This window comes from Pagrus pagrus (assembly GCF_965226575.1).
Source record: "Pagrus pagrus genome assembly, chromosome: 8".
Lineage (NCBI taxonomy): Eukaryota > Metazoa > Chordata > Actinopteri > Spariformes > Sparidae > Pagrus > Pagrus pagrus.
The window spans coordinates 2,345,549-2,366,164 of record NC_140192.1 but is presented as its reverse complement, the minus strand read 5'-3'; the positions used below and the strand labels follow the sequence as shown (position 1 = coordinate 2,366,164).

The following is a 20,616-nucleotide window of genomic DNA, read 5'->3' as shown; positions in this document are numbered from 1 at the left end:
ACACAGTTCAGATCCACAGAGCGGCTCCTCGTCCTGGAGCGAGTCGCAGCTCCATCAGCCCTCCCTCTTCTTCCTCCTCTCACACAGCAGCTCCACTCTGTCAGGATGTTTCCTTGTTCCCTCCCCTTCAGATCTACAGTTTGTGGTTGGGTGTAACTGAGCTGACGGCCTCATTCACTGCACAAACACACCCTGTTCAGATCAGAGCTCAGACTAGTTTCAGTTATCAGGAAGTGAAGCTCAGACGGTCGTCGACACTGAGAGGTGAAATGGCGCAGAGAGCAGTTCAGCTGGACCGAGAGACTTTCTCTTGTTCCATCTGTTTGGATCTACTGAAGGATCCGGTGACTACTCCCTGTGGACACAGCTACTGCAAGAACTGTATTACAGACCACTGGGACACAGAGGATGAGAAGGGGATCCACAGCTGCCCTCAGTGCAGGAAGAGCTTCACACCGAGGCCTGAGATGCTGAAAAACACCATGTTAGCAGTTTTAGTGGAGGAGCTGAAGAAGACTGGACTCCAAGCTGCTCCTGCTGATCTCTGCTATGCTGGACCTGAAGATGTGGCCTGTGATGTCTGCACTGGGAGGAAACTGAGAGCAGTTAAGTCCTGTTTATCCTGTCTGGCTTCTTTCTGTGAGAAACACCTGCAGCCTCACTTTGAAATCCCTGTTTATGGAAAACACAAGCTGGTGGAGCCGTCCAAGAAGCTCCAGGAGAACATCTGCTCTCGTCACGATGAGGTGATGAAGATGTTCTGCCGTACTGATCAGCAGTGTATCTGTTATCTCTGCTCTGTGGACGAACATAAAGGCCACGACACAGTGTCAGCTGCAGCAGAGAGGACTGAGAGGCAGAGAGAGCTGGAGGGGAGTCGACAAAACATCCAGCAGAGAATCCAGGACAGAGAGGAAGATGTGAAGGTGCTTCAACAGGAGGTGGAGGCCATCAATGGCTCTGCTGATGAAGCAGTGGAGCACAGTGAGAAGATCTTCACTCAGCTGATCCGTCTCATGGAGAAAAGACGCTCTGATGTGAAGCAGCAGGTCAGATCCCAGCAGGAAACTGAAGTGAGTCGAGTCAAAGAGCTTCAGGAGAAGCTGGAGCAGGAGATCACTGAGCTGAAGAGGAAAGACGCTGAGCTGAAGAAGCTCTCACACACAGAGGATCACAACCAGTTTCTACACAACTACCCCTCACTGTCAGCACTCAGTGAGTCTACACACTCATCCAGCATCAATATCCGTCCTCTCAAGTACTTTGAGGATGTGACAGCAGCTGTGTCAGAGGTCAGAGACAAACTACAGGACGTCCTGAGAGAGACATGGACAAACATCTCACTGACAGTGACTCAAGTGGATGTTTTACTGTCAAACCCACAACCAGAGAACAAGACCAGAGCTGACTTCTTAAGATATTCACGTGACATCACACTGGATCCAAACAAAGCAAACACACATCTGTTATTATCTGAGGGGAACAGAAAAGCAACATACACGAGACAACAACAGTCTTATTCTAGTCACCCAGACAGATTCACTGACTATCTTCAGGTCCTGAGTAGAGAGAGTCTGACTGGACGTTGTTACTGGGAGGTGGAGTGGAGAGGAGCAGTTTATGTAGCAGTCGCATACAAGAATATCAGCAGAGCAGGAGGCTCAGAGGAATGTTGTTTTGGATTCAGTGACAAATCTTGGATGCTACTTTGTGACACAAACAGTTATAACTTTTATCACAACAGTGTCCAAACTCCCGTCTCAGGTCCTGTGTCCTCCAGAGTTGGAGTGTACCTGGATCACAGTGCAGGTATTCTGTCCTTCTACAGCGTCTCTGAAACCATCACTCTCCTCCACAGAGTCCAGACCACATTCACTCAGCCTCTCTATGCTGGACTTTATGTTGATGGAGGCTCTGCTGAGTTTTGTCAACTCAAATAGACAGAAGTCATTTCAGGGTCAGTGGGTTAAATTCTGTGTTTCATTTCTTCACTTGTTGTGTTTCCATCATTGTTGCTGAGAGCTGATTGTTGTGGCGTTTCTTCACTGCACACAGATCAGCTGTCAATCAAACATGATGGGCGGTACTTTGACCTCTTCTTGTTGTTCTGTAAATGTTGGACTTTCTTCAGGCGGCGCTCCTTCCTGTGTCTGTTCAGCCACGGAGGCTCTCGCTGCTCGTGATGACTTCAGTTCACGTGATCGTAATCAATAAGGAGATGCTTCATTATTTGCTTGTACACAGCTGAGATTCTGCTCCAACACACTGATTGTGTGGATGAAGTCAATCTGTTCATGAAATCATTGAAACAAGAGCGGTTTAACAGACTTTACTGATGGACGTGTGAACAAACTGAAGCTTTAAATCATCAATAAACAAACATGAACAAAGTCTTTTCTTCTCGTCTTCATTCAGGGTTTCATACAGAGCTGACGGAGAACATGTCAAACTAACATGAGTTGACATTATTTACACTCATGTAAATAGATGTATAATTTATTTTACTTATATTTCTGATAGTTAAATACATTTAATATCAGATACTTTAAGACTTTCACTTGTTTGAATAAAGTCTTGAAGATGATAAAAGCCTTTTCTTTACACTTCCAGCATGAACAACCAACCCATTACAGTTCTTACACTGTACGTGATGCACTAATAATAACAACTGAATTAGGTGAGACTCTTGTTTCTTCCATTTTTTGGAACACATGTAAATAAATAACACTATTACACAATAACACAACCGGATACAGAAGAAGAAGACATAACCCAGTTTGAAGAGGATGTATTAATGGCAGCTGTCATCGTCTTAAGTCGTGAATTTGCAGTCAAGGTGCTGATAAACTGTAGAAAAGGTGTCCACATCTCACAGAGATCTTCAGCTTTGTCTTTTACTATGAATGTTAGTTTCTCAGGACATTTCTTTGATCCATTGTTCAGAGTCTGGTCTGTCACAATCCTTCCACCTTAAAGCGATTACTCGTTTGTCTTGTAAGAGACAAACATTGATTAGTCTCCGTTTCTCTGCATTTATGTGTCAGTCTTCAGGGTGAATATGTAGCAGACACAGTTCAGCCTTTAGAGGAACAGCAACGTCTGTCAGGTCGATAACTTCTCTCCAGTGTATTTGGAGCTTCTGACACTCACACATACAGTGAAATAAGGTGCCAGTTTGGTTTCTACATTTAAAACAACTGTCAGGAGTATTGGGGTTGACGTGGTGCAGTTTGACAGGTGTAACGTCCTAAACAACCATTTATATTGTAACAATCTGCATCTAGTGTTTATGGTTTGAGTTTGAGCCGAGAGGCACGCCTTCTCCCACTCTTCAGCCGCGATGTCTGTCTGAAGCTCATTCTTCCAGGCAGATAAAGAAGAGCCTGAGTTTTCTTTTAAACCTGTTGAGAGCATGTTGTAAAATATGGACAGTTGTCTCCTGCCATGTCAGTGATTTACTGCGTACCGTTCAATGTCACACAGTTGCACAGTAGTTTTAATATGCGAACGTATGAAGCTCCTAATTTGTAGGTATTTAAACAAGTGTTTTCTGGGGAGATTATATTTGTGCATTAGTTGTTGGATTGACATCAGAGCGCCGTCACTGAACACATCTCTGACTTTGCTGAGCCCGAGATCCATCCAGTGTTTGAAACACATATCCTGCCTCTGGTTTGAAATCAGCATTGCCCCAAATGGGAGTAAAATATGAGAAAGTAATAGATTGATTCATCAGGGCATGGGTCTCACACCAGATAATTACTGTATTTTTATTATTGTATGTATACAATAAGATTTCATGGTAAAACAAAAAAAGTACATTAGCAGTATTCTACTGTTGTAAATATGCAGAATATATTATGCAAGTCAGCGGTCTACATTGTTTTTTATCAATATCATACGAGGACTAAGTGCTGAAATTTAAGATGACTTACTTATTTGTCCCTCGGAGGGAAATATAGTGAACATAAAGGCTGCAACATAACAAATACATACACTTGGTGCAGTAACAGACACAAGTGTCAGGATGTTTAAAGGACCATACCAGTGTTTCTACATGTCGCTGTCTACTGTCAGCTTGTTTCATTTCATTTAACTTTAAATATGGACAACTGACCTGCATAATATATGGTGCTTATTTATAATAGTGGCCTACTGCAACTTTACTGGGGTTTCTTTTACTATAAAATGTTATTGTATACAATATAATGAGTGTATAATTTCCTGTCATGGAGTAAAAAGAAAGCAGACTCACTGCCAGTTGCAGTGTCTTATTTTTGATTTGCAGACTTTGTTATGTTTTTGTCCCAATGATTGTCATTATTAGTCGTTAAAATCACTGGATATAAAAGCGACTCATCAGAATCAGTTAAATGTAAACGTCAGTGCTTTTTATTCCCACAGGCGTCACATTGACATGTCAGGATCTGGTTATTATAGACACAGATTCAATATTTAACTGTCATTTATCATCACAGTAACACGTTTATAACCGTCAGAGAACGTTACATACGTTGTTTTTGGTTCCTGTCTGTTTCCCAGATATCTTCGTACGTTGGTGAATGGGTAAATGAGAGGCGTTAACTTACAGCACGTTGTAGAAGGGCGCTTTATAAAGTTCACTCCACTGACATGTATTAGTTCACGGGGCAGATCTGCCACATCCAACATGGAGAGTTAACGTAAATGACAAATTAAACAACTTTATGTGCACAAAGTTAGTGTGAATAAGAAAATAAAGAACTCTATTGAGTTTTTGCTCCTGGGGTATTTAGAGGTCACAATATAAATATTTCCTCAGAGAAACACGTGCTGAGTGTTTATTTTCAGTGATATTATCATCACATTTAAACTTGGACCATGTTAGACTATATGAAGTGCACCCATTGTGTTCTCCAGCTAATAGGGGCACGTACAGCTCATCTGCAGGATTATTCTTTATTAAAACATGTAGGCAAGAGAAAATAAATACTCCATTCAAATAGACAGAAACACTGACAGAGCTTCTGTCTATTTGTGAATAGAAGCAGCTTATAACCGTTCAGAAGAGCCCAAAACCTTTGAATTGACTTTGTGCTGGACTGAGATCAACGTTTAGGATCATTTTACAAACATCTCCAGGAACGGTGAGAAGATTTATTATAAAGATACTTGGATTAGGTAACTAGCAACTATTAGCATCTATATTATTAAAGTAACCCTCCCAACCCTGTCTGACATAATGAGGAGAATATGTTTTACTCATAATGTAAAATGAATGAAGCTCAACTGTTTTGTCACAAGTGCTTCAAAGTCGATCATTAACTGTGTGAGACAACTATTATACAGCAGCTTGAATCTTTATGAGAGTTCAGTTTGATAACTCGCTGCTGTCAGTCAGCTGTTTTTAACCAGGAAAAGAAAAAGTGAACAGCATCAGAGGAAGAGTTAGAGAAATATCAGCAAAGCCTGAGGAGCCAAGAAACATTTTACAACTAAAAACTCTGATGTTTTCAAATGTGGAGCAGGTTTTAACTGAGGCTTCGTTGTAAAAGAGGAAACACAGTTCAGATCCACAGAGCGGCTCCTCGTCCTGGAGCGAGTCGCAGCTCCATCAGCCCTCCCTCTTCTTCCTCCTCTCACACAGCAGCTCCACTCTGTCAGGATGTTTCCTTGTTCCCTCCCCTTCAGATCTACAGTTTGTGGTTGGGTGTAACTGAGCTGACGGCCTCATTCACTGCACAAACACACCCTGTTCAGATCAGAGCTCAGACTAGTTTCAGTTATCAGGAAGTGAAGCTCAGACGGTCGTCGACACTGAGAGGTGAAATGGCGCAGAGAGCAGTTCAGCTGGACCGAGAGACTTTCTCTTGTTCCATCTGTTTGGATCTACTGAAGGATCCGGTGACTACTCCCTGTGGACACAGCTACTGCAAGAAGTGTATTACAGACCACTGGGACACAGAGGATGAGAAGGGGATCCACAGCTGCCCTCAGTGCAGGAAGAGCTTCACACCGAGGCCTGAGATGCTGAAAAGCACCATGTTAGCAGTTTTAGTGGAGGAGCTGAAGAAGACTGGACTCCAAGCTGCTCCTGCTGATCTCTGCTATGCTGGAGCTGAAGATGTGGCCTGTGATGTCTGCACTGGGAGGAAACTGAGAGCAGTTAAGTCCTGTTTATCCTGTCTGGCCTCTTACTGTGAGAAACACCTGCAGCCTCATTATGAAGCAGCTCCTTTAAAGAAACACAAGCTGGTGGAGCCGTCCAAGAAGCTCCAGGAGAACATCTGCTCTCGTCACGATGAGGTGATGAAGATTTTCTGCCGTACTGATCAACAGACCATCTGTATTTTGTGCTCCATGGACGAACATAAAGGCCACGACACAGTGTCAGCTGCAGCAGAGAGGACTGAGAGGCAGAGAGAGCTGGAGGGGAGTCGACAAAACATCCAGCAGAGAATCCAGGACAGAGAGGAAGATGTGAAGGTGCTTCAACAGGAGGTGGAGGCCATCAATGGCTCTGCTGATAAAGCAGCGGAGCACAGTGAGAAGATCTTCACCCAGCTGATCCGTCTCATGGAGAAAAGACGCTCTGATGTGAAGCAGCAGGTCAGATCCCAGCAGGAAACTGAAGTGAGTCGAGTCAAAGAGCTTCAGGAGAAGCTGGAGCAGGAAATCACTGAGCTGAAGAGGAAAGACGCTGAGCTGAAGAAGCTCTCACACACAGAGGATCACAACCAGTTTCTACACAACTACCCCTCACTGTCAGCACTCAGTGAGTCTACACACTCATCCAGCATCAATATCCGTCCTCTCAAGTACTTTGAGGATGTGACAGCAGCTGTGTCAGAGGTCAGAGACAAACTACAGGACGTCCTGAGAGAGACATGGACAAACATCTCACTGACAGTGACTCAAGTGGATGTTTTACTGTCAAACCCACAACCAGAGAACATGACCAGAGCTGACTTCTTAAGATATTCACGTGAAATCACACTGGATCCAAACACAGCACACACACATCTGTTATTATCTGAGGGGAACAGAAAAGCAACATTAAAGAGTCAACAACAGTCTTATTCTAGTCACCCAGACAGATTCACTGGCTATCTTCAGGTCCTGAGTAGAGAGAGTCTGACTGGACGTTGTTACTGGGAGGTGGAGAGGAGAGGAGGAGTTTATGTAGCAGTCGCATACAAGAATATCAGCAGAGCAGGAGGCTCAGAGGAATGTGGATTTGGATTCAATGACAAATCTTGGATGTTATATTGTGACACAGACAGTTATGAGTTTTATTACAACAATGTCCAAACTCCCGTCTCAGGTCCTGAGTCCTCCAGAGTTGGAGTGTACCTGGATCACAGTGCAGGTATTCTGTCCTTCTACAGCGTCTCTGAAACCATCACTCTCCTCCACAGAGTCCAGACCACATTCACTCAGCCTCTCTATGCTGGACTTAATGTTAATGGAGGCTCTGCTGAGTTTTGTCAACTCAAATAGACAGAAGTCATTTCAGGGTCAGTGGGTTAAATTCTGTGTTTCATTTCTTCACTTGTTGTGTTTCCATCATTGTTGCTGAGAGCTGATTGTTGTGGCGTTTCTTCACTGCACACAGATCAGCTGTCAATCAAACATGATGGGCGGTACTTTGACCTCTTCTTGTTGTTCTGTAAATGTTGGACTTTGTTCAGGCGGCGCTCCTTCCTGTGTCTGTTCAGCCACGGAGGCTCTCGCTGCTCGTGATGACTTCAGTTCACGTGATCGTAATCAATAAGGAGATGCTTCATTATTTGCTTGTACACAGCTGAGATTCTGCTCCAACACACTGATTGTGTGGATGAAGTCAATCTGTTCATGAAATCATTGAAACAAGAGCGGTTTAACAGACTTTACTGATGGACGTGTGAACAAACTGAAGCTTTAAATCATCAATAAACAAACATGAACAAAGTCTTTTCTTCTCGTCTTCATTCAGGGTTTCATACGGAGCTGACGGAGAACATGTCAAACTAACATGAGTTGACATTATTTACACTCGTGTAAATAGATGTATGATTTATTTTACTTATATTTCTGATACTTAAATACATTTAATATCAGATACTTTAAGACTTTCACTTGTTTGAATAAAGTCTTGAAGATGATAAAAGCCTTTTCTTTACACTTCCAGCATGAACAACCAACCCATTACAGTTCTTACACTTTACGTGATGCACTAATAATAACAACTGAATTAGGTGAGACTCTTGTTTGTTCCAGTTTTTGGAACACATGTAAATAAATAACACTATTACACAATAACACAACTGGATACAGAAGAAGAAGACATAACCTAGTTTGAAGAGGATGTATTAATGGCAGCTGTCATCGTCTCAACTCGTGAATTTGCAGTCAAGGTGCTGATAAACTGTAGAAAAGGTGTCCACATCTCACAGAGATCTTCTGCTTTGTCTTTTACTATGAATGTTAGTTTCCGTTTCTCTGCATTTATGTGTCAGTCTTCAGGGTGAATATGTAGCAGACACAGTTCAGCCTTTAGAGGAACAGCAACGTCTGTCAGGTCGATAACTTCTCTCCAGTGTATTTGGAGCTTCTGACACTCACACATACAGTGAAATAAGGTGCCAGTTTGGTTTCTACATTTAAAACAACTGTCAGGAGTATTGGGGTTGACGTGGTGCAGTTTGACAGGTGTAACGTCCTAAACAACCATTTATATTGTAACAATCTGCATCTAGTGTTTATGGTTTGAGTTTGAGCCGAGAGGCACGCCTTCTCCCACTCTTCAGCCGCGATGTCTGTCTGAAGCTCATTCTTCCAGGCAGATAAAGAAGAGCCTGAGTTTTCTTTTAAACCTGTTGAGAGCATGTTGTAAAATATGGACAGTTGTCTCCTGCCATGTCAGTGATTTACTGCGTACTGTTCAATGTCACACAGTTGCACAGTAGTTTTAATTTGCGAACGTATGAAGCTCCTAATTTGTAGGTATTTAAACAAGTGTTTTCTGGGGAGATTATATTTGTGCATTAGTTGTTGGATTGACATCAGAGCGCCTTCACTGAACACATCTCTGACGTTGCTGAGCCCGAGATCCATCCAGTGTTTGAAACACATATCCTGCCTCCCTGGTTTGAAATCAGCATTGCCCCAAATGGGAGTAAAATATGAGAAAGTAATAGATTGATTCATCAGGGCATGGGTCTCACACCAGATAATTACTGTATTTTTATTATTGTATGTATACAATAAGATTTCATGGTAAAACAAAAAAAGTACATTAGCAGTATTCTACTGTTATAAATATGCAGAATATATTATGCAAGTCAGCGGTCTACATTGTTTTTATCAATATCATACGAGGACTAAGTGCTGAAATTTAAGATGACTTACTTATTTGTCCCTCGGAGGGAAATATAGTGAACATAAAGGCTGCCACATAACAAATACACACACTTGGTGCAGTAACAGACACAAGTGTCAGGATGTTTAAAGGACCATACCAGCGTTTCTACATGTCGCTGTCTACTGTCAGCTTGTTTCATTTCATTTAACTTTAAATATGGACAACTGACCTGCATAATATATGGTGCTTATTTATAATAGTGGCCTACTGCAACTTTACTGGGGTTTCTTTTACTATAAAATGTTATTGTATACAATATAATGAGTGTATAATTTCCTGTCATGGAGTAAAAAGAAAGCAGACTCGCTGCCAGTTGCAGTGTCTTATTTTTGACTTGCAGACTTTGTTATGTTTTTGTCCCAATGATTGTCATTATTAGTCGTTAAAATCACTGGATATAAAAGCGACTCATCAGAATCAGTTAAATGTAAACGTCAGTGCTTTTTATTCCCACAGGCGTCACATTGACATGTCAGGATCTGGTTATTATAGACACAGATTCATTATTTAACTGTCATTTATCATCACAGTAACACGTTTATAACCGTCAGAGAACGTTACATACGTTGTTTTTGGTTCCTGTCTGTTTCCCAGATATCTTCGTACGTTGGTGAATGGGTAAATGAGAGGCGTTAACTTACAGCACTTTGTAGAAGGGCGCTTTATAAAGTTCACTCCACTGACATGTATTAGTTCACGGGGCAGATCTGCCACATCCAACATGGAGAGTTAACGTAAATGACAAATTAAACAACTTTATGTGCACAAAGTTAGTGTGAATAAGAAAATAAAGAACTCTATTGAGTTTTTGCTCCTGGGGTATTTAGAGGTCACAATATAAATATTTCCTCAGAGAAACACGTGCTGAGTGTTTATTTTCAGTGATATTATCATCACATTTAAACTTGGACCATGTTAGACTATATGAAGTGCACCCATTGTGTTCTCCAGCTAATAGGGGCACGTACAGCTCATCTGCAGGATTATTCTTTATTAAAACATGTAGGCAAGAGAAAATAAATACTCCATTCAAATAGACAGAAACACTGACAGAGCTTCTGTCTATTTGTGAATAGAAGCAGCTTATAACCGTTCAGAAGAGCCCAAAACCTTTGAATTGACTTTGTGCTGGACTGGATCAACGTTTAGGATCATTTTACAAACATCTCCAGGAACGGTGAGAAGATTTATTATAAAGATACTTGGATTAGGTAACTAGCAACTATTAGCATCTATATTATTAAAGTAACCCTCCCAACCCTGTCTGACATAATGAGGAGAATATGTTTTACTCATAATGTAAAATGAATGAAGCTCAACTGTTTTGTCACAAGTGCTTCAAAGTAGATCATTAACTGTGTGAGACAACTATTATACAGCAGCTTGAATCTTTATGAGAGTTCAGTTTGATAACTCGCTGCTGTCAGTCAGCTGTTTTTAACCAGGAAAAGAAAAAGTGAACAGCATCAGAGGAAGAGTTAGAGAAATATCAGCAAAGCCTGAGGAGCCAAGAAACATTTTACAACTAAAAACTCTGATGTTTTCAAATGTGGAGCAGGTTTTAACTGAGGCTTCGTTGTAAAAGAGGAAACACAGTTCAGATCCACAGAGCGGCTCCTCGTCCTGGAGCGAGTCGCAGCTCCATCAGCCCTCCCTCTTCTTCCTCCTCTCTCACAGCAGCTCCACTCTGTCAGGATGTTTCCTTGTTCCCTCCCCTTCAGATCTACAGTTTGTGGTTGGGTGTAACTGAGCTGACGGCCTCATTCACTGCACAAACACACCCTGTTCAGATCAGAGCTCAGACTAGTTTCAGTTATCAGGAAGTGAAGCTCAGACGGTCGTCGACACTGAGAGGTGAAATGGCGCAGAGAGCAGTTCAGCTGGACCGAGAGACTTTCTCTTGTTCCATCTGTTTGGATCTACTGAAGGATCCGGTGACTACTCCCTGTGGACACAGCTACTGCAAGAGCTGTATTACAGACCACTGGGACACAGAGGATGAGAAGGGGATCCACAGCTGCCCTCAGTGCAGGAAGAGCTTCACACCGAGGCCTGAGATGCTGAAAAGCACCATGTTAGCAGTTTTAGTGGAGGAGCTGAAGAAGACTGGACTCCAAGCTGCTCCTGCTGATCTCTGCTATGCTGGAGCTGAAGATGTGGCCTGTGATGTCTGCACTGGGAGGAAACTGAGAGCAGTTAAGTCCTGTTTATCCTGTCTGGCTTCTTTCTGTGAGAAACACCTGCAGCCTCACTTTGAAATCCCTGTTTATGGAAAACACAAGCTGGTGGAGCCGTCCAAGAAGCTCCAGGAGAACATCTGCTCTCGTCACGATGAGGTGATGAAGATGTTCTGCCGTACTGATCAGCAGTGTATCTGTTATCTCTGCTCCATGGAGGAACATAAAGGCCACGACACAGTGTCAGCTGCAGCAGAGAGGACTGAGAGGCAGAGAGAGCTGGAGGGGAGTCGACAAAACATCCAGCAGAGAATCCAGGACAGAGAGGAAGATGTGAAGGTGCTTCAACAGGAGGTGGAGGCCATCAATGGCTCTGCTGATAAAGCAGCGGAGCACAGTGAGAAGATCTTCACCCAGCTGATCCGTCTCATGGAGAAAAGACGCTCTGATGTGAAGCAGCAGGTCAGATCCCAGCAGGAAACTGAAGTGAGTCGAGTCAAAGAGCTTCAGGAGAAGCTGGAGCAGGAGATCACTGAGCTGAAGAGGAAAGACGCTGAGCTGAAGAAGCTCTCACACACAGAGGATCACAACCAGTTTCTACACAACTACCCCTCACTGTCAGCACTCAGTGAGTCTACACACTCATCCAGCATCAATATCCGTCCTCTCAAGTACTTTGAGGATGTGACAGCAGCTGTGTCAGAGGTCAGAGACAAACTACAGGACGTCCTGAGAGAGACATGGACAAACATCTCACTGACAGTGACTCAAGTGGATGTTTTACTGTCAAACCCACAACCAGAGAACATGACCAGAGCTGACTTCTTAAGATATTCATGTGACATCACACTGGATCCAAACACAGCACACACAATGCTGTTATTATCTGAGGGGAACAGAAAAGCAACATACAGTCAACAACAGTCTTATTCTAGACACAAAGACAGATTCACCAACTGGCGGCAGGTCCTGAGTAGAGAGAGTCTGACTGGACGTTGTTACTGGGAGGTGGAGTGGAGAGGAGGAGTTTATGTAGCAGTCGCATACAAGAATATCAGCAGAGCAGGGAGCTTATATGAATCTGCATTTGGATTCAACGATAAATCTTGGATGTTAGATTGTGACACAAACAGTTATAACTTTTGGTACAACAGTGTCCAAACTCCCGTCTCAGGTCCTGAGTCCTCCAGAGTTGGAGTGTACCTGGATCACAGTGCAGGTATTCTGTCCTTCTACAGCGTCTCTGAAACCATCACTCTCCTCCACAGAGTCCAGACCACATTCACTCAGCCTCTCTATGCTGGACTTAATGTTTATGGAGACTCTGCTGAGTTTTGTCAACTCAAATAGACAGAAGTCATTTCAGGGTCAGAGGGTTAAATTCTGTGTCTGGGAGTTTGGGTGCAGTACTTGTATTTTACTGCAGTATTTCCATGTTCTGCTCTGTTATACTTCCTCTCCACTACATCCTGGAGTCACATATGGAGCCTTTACCAACTTTAGTTACTAGTTACTTTGCAGATTACATGCTCAACCAGAGCCAAAGTCGTGCATTTTGAAATGTATTTGATGTAAATAGATGTATAATTTATTTTACTTGTATTTCTGATACTTAAATACATTTAATATCAGATACTTTAAGACTTTCACTTTAAGCTGGGGTCTGCAGACGGAGTCCGAGTCCTCACGGGCGCTGAGGAGGAGAGTGTACTGCTGCAGCACTGATAGCTGTCAGGCTAGCTTTGTTAGCATTCAGACATTGTTTTGAAAGTGTATTTTGATGTTGTAGCTCATTGCTGGTTAGCTAGCAGCGGCTGGCTTTGGTAAGATTAGATATGGCAAAGCTGAAACATGAAGATTAGTGGTTGGCCGTGTGGTCGCTCTGGCACGTGAACATGTTATCATAACGACATCATCACTTCGTGGTTGCTTGCTTGCACATAAATAATATTACATGGTTAAGGGATGCGTAGGCTTTGGAAAGATAAAAAAAATCAAACATTAATATTATTTTTTTTACTTTTTGCCTGGATTGGTTGATACTGTTTTATCTGACAGCCCTCTGGCCAACTACCTGGTTACTCCGTACAGTATAAGCATCCCTGTGTGAGTCGTAGTCTTTGGCATTTGGCTCATATTTTCTCTTAACTCTATTTTAGGATTTATTCTCTCTTCAATATAATTTTTGTTTTCATAAAAAATAGTTAAAAATATCATCTGTTTCCTGTTAGTCGTCTCTCTAAAACTTGTCAAGATGTGCTCACTTTTGCAGTGCACTCCTCAAGAGGAGGTCACGCCGGCCATGAAATGAAGTGCCTGTTAATTACATCTTCAGTCACCCGAGGCGAGACTGAAGCACACGGAGCCCAGGAAATGTCGATGCAATTGACTTGAGGTCGAGGGGCTAACATGAGATGAGTGATGGAGCGGCAGGGCCACAATCTACACCGCACAGAAACGCAGCAGCACAAAGATTAACAACACTCGGGTCTTTGTGTGGCTGAGGACGGATCTGGTTGTTGAGTCAGTGGGCGGATGTGCTGCACTGTTCGTCCCCGCAAGTCATTTAGTTTTGTGTATGTGTTTGGAGTCTTCCTAAGTGTGGTGTTGTTTTCCCTGGTTCGTTCATCTTTGAGCAAAAGTTAAAAACTAAGCTTGCGTGGCTAAAGGAAACATTTAGCTATGCAAGCTTAGCAGGCAGGGTGTAGTGTCGAGGAACGACCAAAACACAGAATAAGAAGCCTTCTTCGTTTATTTAGCATCGTATTTACTTTATGGTATTATAATTCTCAAAAAATGTATGTGTTAACAAGGGAAACTAGCTTGTTTTCTACTTACTTACTAACTAACTTATGGCAACAGCAGCAGAGGAAGATGCAGCAGCTGCTCCCTCCTCCAAGTTATGCTTCATTTTTGTGTTTTTAACTGTATTTTTTTTGGTATTATGCTGAAACACGTTAAATACCGTCGTCATCATCACTGGAGAGGAAAGTGGGTGTTTTGGGAATAAGAGCAGCGGACTTTGAGACCATCACGGACGTCGGCGACTGGAATTATCTCACACAAACAGACATCACACAACGCTAAAACAGTACTGTACTCTGTGTACGTTCGTGGTGTGGCTGAAGGATTCGCTTCCTCGAAGGTGAGAGGAGGAGGACGGCTGTCAGTAAACTGGACTGATGGACTCGAGGACCGCTCGATCGAATGTCTCCTTTCTCAGATCTCGCTGCTTTTGGGAGAAGCAGCACAAAGCTGAGCTGCAGTCAAGGACAGATTCAACACAGTTCACTGGAGTTTCACAGCAAAAGCTCAGGTGGAACCAATAACACTCGTCAAGCTGATTTTATTCTTATCACAAACTTTCCTCAAGGGGCTTTAAAATCTGCACAGAGTACAACAGCCTCTATCCTCAGGCCCTGGATTCAGATAAAAAAAGAAAAACAGAAACCCCTTGAAGGAGGGAAAAAACTTCAGAAAGAGCAACTGAGGAGGGCTTAATTTCCAAGGACAGACAGACCTGCAATATAATAAACCACTGAAGTAAAATTACAGTATGATCATCCATAGATTTTACAGATATTAGTCATGGAGGACTTTTAGCAACCTAAGTGCCACGAATGCTGCTCAGTTTCATTCAGATGTATCAGATATGAGCAGGCTCTGAGTATTTTTGTAGTTCGATACGATGCGTCAAACTCTGACTTTCTCTAACTTGCAAAATTATCTTTTAAATTGTCACATATATGTGTAATTCATGGCACAATTGAAACGGCATCAAAACTATTTTTCTCTCACCGTTAACCACCATACATATTTTTCTGAGGGCTATAATGAAATAAAATAAATATAATAAATAATAAATAAATAAATAAATAAATAATAAAAACACCATCCTCAGAGGGAAATAAGGTCCCATAATCCTGTCTGAAGTTTGTTTATTCACTTTAATCAGTAATGAAAATCAGTCCGTGAAGGTTTTTCTCTTGTGATTTAAATTTCTTCCCCCAAAACAACAACAACCAAACTGATTCCTGGAGCTATTTAAATGTATTTAAACGGAAAAGTTTGCAGTCCAAGTTTATTTGTTTAAGGAAACCAAATTAGATCCATGTCATAGATCAGGAAAATGTTATTAAAAAAACTAAACCAGTCAGATTTTGAGAGTCATGTGACGACAAAGACGAAGCTACAGTACGCTGCAGCGTCGATCTCTCATGGGACATTATCTCGAGCTCTGGTTCTGAGCCACAATCTCGCTGGCCGGGCTGTGAATAGAATCTAGCAATGGACGCCTGGAGATGAGTTTTGTCAGAGTAAAGTGACAACCAGTCTTAACATACTTTATATCATTGATAGCGTCACCTGCACACTCCAGTATAGAGCAGATATTGGTCCCCCTGACTGATTCAGCTTCCTGGAAATTGTCATGATGTGAATGAGAGTTTTGAGATTATCAGTGTGATAGTATCGACAAGAACAGTATTTTGTGAGCACAAAGATGCTAACAATGATACTAGCTGGGACTACATCAAATGTTTCAGCAGCTTGTCAATCCTGTTTAATGCAAAGACAGAAAATAATTCAGGTTTCTAATCCCGTATCTTCACTGCCACCGATGAAATTAGCAGGTTTTTTGTTTCATTGCAGGATTGTTTTCAAATAAAATGTCACTTCCAGCCTGATAGGCGATGTATTGGTCTGGCCTATAGCACACAGCTGTTGGTCGGTCCAAGCTTAAAGCCTTTAGAGGAGATCAATGAACGAGAGTAGGGGACGCAATTATATGATGCTCCATCATACGAGACACGAGTGGGCTCCTTCATTTCATGGTGGGAGGCCGGTATCTCGCCTGTAACTCAGAGGACGTGATGCGACTGTAAGCCGAGCCTTAAAGAGTTTTCCACTGATAATAAGAAGAAGTCCCAGACAGATGTAGACAATAACAGCCTCCCATAAGTGTTGAGGAAAGGCTCGGTGACAAGGAGGGAGGAAAAAAGGAACCGTGATGGATAACGATTTTGTTTTCTCCAGGCCTGTTTAAATGTCAGAAGGGAGGGGCGCAATATTCTCCAATTAATAACTGGAGCAAAATGTGTATCTGCAAAACACTGATAAATGGAGGGAACAGACAGTAAGAAGCAGTTGAACACCAGGAGGATTACGTGGCGAAGAACATATGAACAACGTTTACAATTTCACAGTAATAAAGCCAGTGAGACTGACTAAGAGACGTTTTTTATGATAACTTTACTTAAGCGCTGTTGCAGGCGGATGGAGAGGATTATGAGCATATATCTCACAGCTGAGAGGTCTCCAGAGCAGCTCCACTGGAGCAACGAGGTGGTCAGGGCTCCTTGTGGCAATTTTTAGCAGCAGTTGATGAGAAAGTGGGGAGCTCCTGTGGCTCCCTTCCAGCCTGCCAACTCTCCTGTTAAAGCTGGGGGTTAATAAGTTAGTCCAGAAGCATGTTTGCTGCCGGGATGTTAAGAGATTTTCCTTCAAATATAACAGTCAATGAATATCAAAGGCTCTGACGAATGACAGAGAGAAATAAATCCAGTGTCTCAAACGATTACAGGCTTTCAATAACCTCATCCAGCCGCCTGGTTTGTCATGTTCGTTGCTCACTCTCATTATTAGATGTTTTCTTACATGTGAGTGAGACATGAGGTAGTTGAATATGGTAAGCGATGAAGACGATGCTTAAATATGAGCATTGTGGAACAATCGTTCAGGTGCTAACCAAGTAGCACAAAGCACACAGCCCCTGAGCCATAGAACAGAGCCGAGACAGCAGCAACAGCCTCCTTCTGGAGCTAGCGTTAGCACAAAGCACACCATCCCTGAGCCATAGAACAGAGCTGAGACGGCAGCAACAGCCTCCTTCAGCAGCTAGTATTAGCACAAAGCACACAGCCCCTGAGCCATAGAACAGAGCCGAGATGGCAGCAACAGCCTCCTTCAGCAGCTAGTGTTAGCACAAAGCACACCGTCCCTGAGCCATAGAACAGAGCCGAGACGGCAGCAATAGCCTACTTCAGCAGCTAGCATTAGCACAAAGCACACCGTCTCTGAGCCATAGAACAGAGCTGAGACGGCAGCAATAGCCTCCTTCAGCAGCTACCGTCTCTGAGCCATAGAACAGAGCTGAGACGGCAGCAATAGCCTCCTTCAGCAGCTACCGTCTCTGAGCCATAGAACAGAGCCGAGACGGCAGCTCAGAAAAAAACACTTTCTGACACAGGGACACAGGCCCTGAGGCGTGTTTGTGACGGCTATTTTGCTTTTTTGCGTATAATTGTAGTATTGTGGCATTGCACAGAGTTGCTTATTTATGTATTTCGTAGACTAAAAAGCTAAGAGAGCTCATTGAACACAGCAAACTAGCTGCTAACACACATGACCCAGCTGGCCAGCGAGAGTGTCGAGGAGTCAGTGTCGGTGTAGTCAGACTCAGGCTCAGAGGAGTGGCTCAGAAGGAGGCCTTGAAGGGACACGGTGGGATTTCTCGGTTGGATACTTTAATAATGTATCTTGCTCTTGCTGGCTTCTACAATATTACCAAATGCCGGTTTTAAGTCCCTCGCTGCTCTACCATGAATCCTGACTTGGCGTCTGGACATGCAGGTGTTCAGGTCAGTTCTTTGACCTCGCTCTTGTACAGTTGCTCTAAAATATTCAAGTGTATCTCGCTGACTGGCAGACAGTTAATCTGGAGGCCTGTTAAAATCCCCCTCTCTTCGTCTCCTGGCTACTCACAGAACAATGTGAAACAAAGAGTGACGGCCAGCTATCAAATATAAAGAAGGTCAGGCACTTGCATATTCAATCACTTCTGCCTGTAATCACTCCACTTGTCTCTACACCAGCGCTGCTCGATTTTTTCATGGCGCTCTCACTGTCCTCTGAGAGCCTGTTAGAGCAGCTGGAAAGTTTGACAGCCAGGGATGATTGTTCTCACCTGATTCAACTATCCCTGCCCCCAAATGCACCAATGTATCCCAGTGTATTAGTCTGACTTGCACATATTTGATTATGTCCTGAGGGAAACACCAGTCAGCTCCTCATCCTCTCTAGAATCCAAGAGCATTGGAAAGTTTCCCTCCGGCCCTAATCGGAAACAGTGATTGGGGTGAGCGGATCGATCCCAACATATCAATACTTCCAATATGATATGAAGGGATGAGTTTCAGTTTCTCTCCTCCACGTTGTACCAACATATTTGTATTTCATTAACAAGTAGAGCTGTATTGTTTTGAGCACCTGTAAGCCTTCTCCACTGCTGTGCTGTTGTCCTGTCGTGCATGCACAGCTCGCCCCGGTCACTCGTCTCACTACATAATTACTATACAGGTTTTCTATAAACTGATCAATGTACAAGTTCTAAAGTCAGAGTGAGAATAGTGTGTAACTAAAGTGGGCCTGTAAAGACGGACTAGTAAGTAGATGAGTCTCCGTGTTCGCTGTGAGGACGTTTAATGTCCCCGACAACCTCTGTTGTCTCATTTAGACACTTGTTAGCAAAGGCCGCAGAACAGAACTGGTAACCACAGACCTTATTTCAGGCATTTAACAGATAACCAACGGAAACAGCTCTCAGACTTTGGGACGAGGGAACTGGATGTGCAAAAATGCTAACTGATTTCCAGGTTTTTCGACAACAGACTACACCTCTCTATTGGAGCTATTTTACAGCTGTAAATGAAAACATTGCAGCTGTGATGTGTGTATGAGGCTGTTCGCTACTGTGGCAACACCACAAACGTGTTTGAACACAAGAAAGAGAAACTCAGAGCTGCTGCAAAGACAAGAGGATGAGGAGGGAAAAGTCTCACCAGCATCCAGAGTGTGTTGAGAGGCATGTACAGTGAAATGAATATTTTAGTCAAACTGATTAAATCTGGCATTACTATATTCACACATCCAAATAATACCGTATATTCAGACGACTGACACTCATTATCTAAATGATATTGGCCTTGTCTTACTTGGTATTGAATCTAAACCAGTTTTTGTATCGAGGAGCTGGAGAGGATGAATGATTGACACAAATAGCAGCGAGGGTGAGATATGCATAATATTTCTCCGTCCCATCATCAAACACCCCTAAGTGCCTCAATTATTGCTGCGTGTAGCGTCACGTAATTATCAACATCTCACCAATTTAAACGCATCGCACATTCAAGTACGACACATGGTCTGTGTTTTTTATGAAGGGAGATAAGAGAGCCATTCATTCTTCATCAGCTGTAGGAGCACTGGGAATAATTAAACCAAGTGGGCTGACTACTGACACATACACATCTCTGACCTCTGACCTCTGACTCTGCGTGTTTCACACCGTGAAATAGTCGGATAATGACTGTACCTGATTGTTCAGAGTCAACTGCAGACAACACAGAGCAGCATAATGATCTAAAAATATGTATAGAACAAATCCCTCTGAATCAACATCATGGTTTATTTAATTCCCCGAGTCGTTAAAAACATGTGTAGAAATGCAAATTATATCTGAGCCTGAATCTGCAGACATACTCTGTCAGGTGGTCTTTATTTGAAATCAATTTAAAAAATATATGAACATGCATAAACAAATAACATAAAACATTATTTCTGGACACGAATGTCTCTGATGCTTAAGACCATGTACTTTCTCTTTACATCAAACAAAGTTTACTGCAGGAAATGTGTCCGCTGCAGTTCTGTTCAAATAGTGACAAAAAACCCAGAAATGTAAAGTTTTGACCTTCCTGGTCGTTGACACTTTAAGAAAAATACTTCTTCTTGCTGGGAGTCACATAAAAGGACTCATATCTTTCTCATATCTGTGCATTGAATATGAAGATGGGGTCAGGGGACTCCTACGTCGTCCGACTTCTGATGAAGAAAAAAGCCTCCAGAAAATGAAAGAACACACTTCGGAGACGAGGTTAACCGCTGAGTTTCTTCCCCAGATGATTAACAGGGCTGATAATATTGTGATCAAACAGGGTATGTCCGACTGATTTCCGCTGATGAGACTGCAGTTAAGCCGCGAACAGTACACAACATTTG

The 20,616-nt window shown here is 42.8% G+C and overlaps 2 protein-coding genes across 2 annotated transcripts; both read left to right on the top strand.

Annotated features, from left to right (window-relative positions):
* Positions 1–239: 239 nt before the first annotated feature.
* LOC311261862 (uncharacterized protein) lies at positions 240–7,911 on the top strand. The gene is made up of 2 exons (XM_084360875.1): positions 240–1,937; positions 5,671–7,911. The coding sequence occupies exons 1-2, from the start codon at positions 270–272 to the stop codon at positions 7,477–7,479; spliced, it is 3,477 nt and encodes a 1,158-aa protein (XP_084217001.1). The 5' UTR covers positions 240–269; the 3' UTR covers positions 7,480–7,911.
* Positions 7,912–11,241: 3,330 nt separating this feature from the next.
* LOC311260738 (tripartite motif-containing protein 16-like) lies at positions 11,242–15,334 on the top strand (the record flags this gene model as incomplete). Its single annotated transcript, XM_084358909.1, has 2 exons — positions 11,242–13,665; positions 13,814–15,334. One exon carries the CDS (start codon positions 11,242–11,244, stop codon positions 12,907–12,909), a length of 1,668 nt encoding a protein of 555 aa, XP_084215035.1. The 3' UTR covers positions 12,910–13,665; positions 13,814–15,334.
* Positions 15,335–20,616: the final 5,282 nt, after the last annotated feature.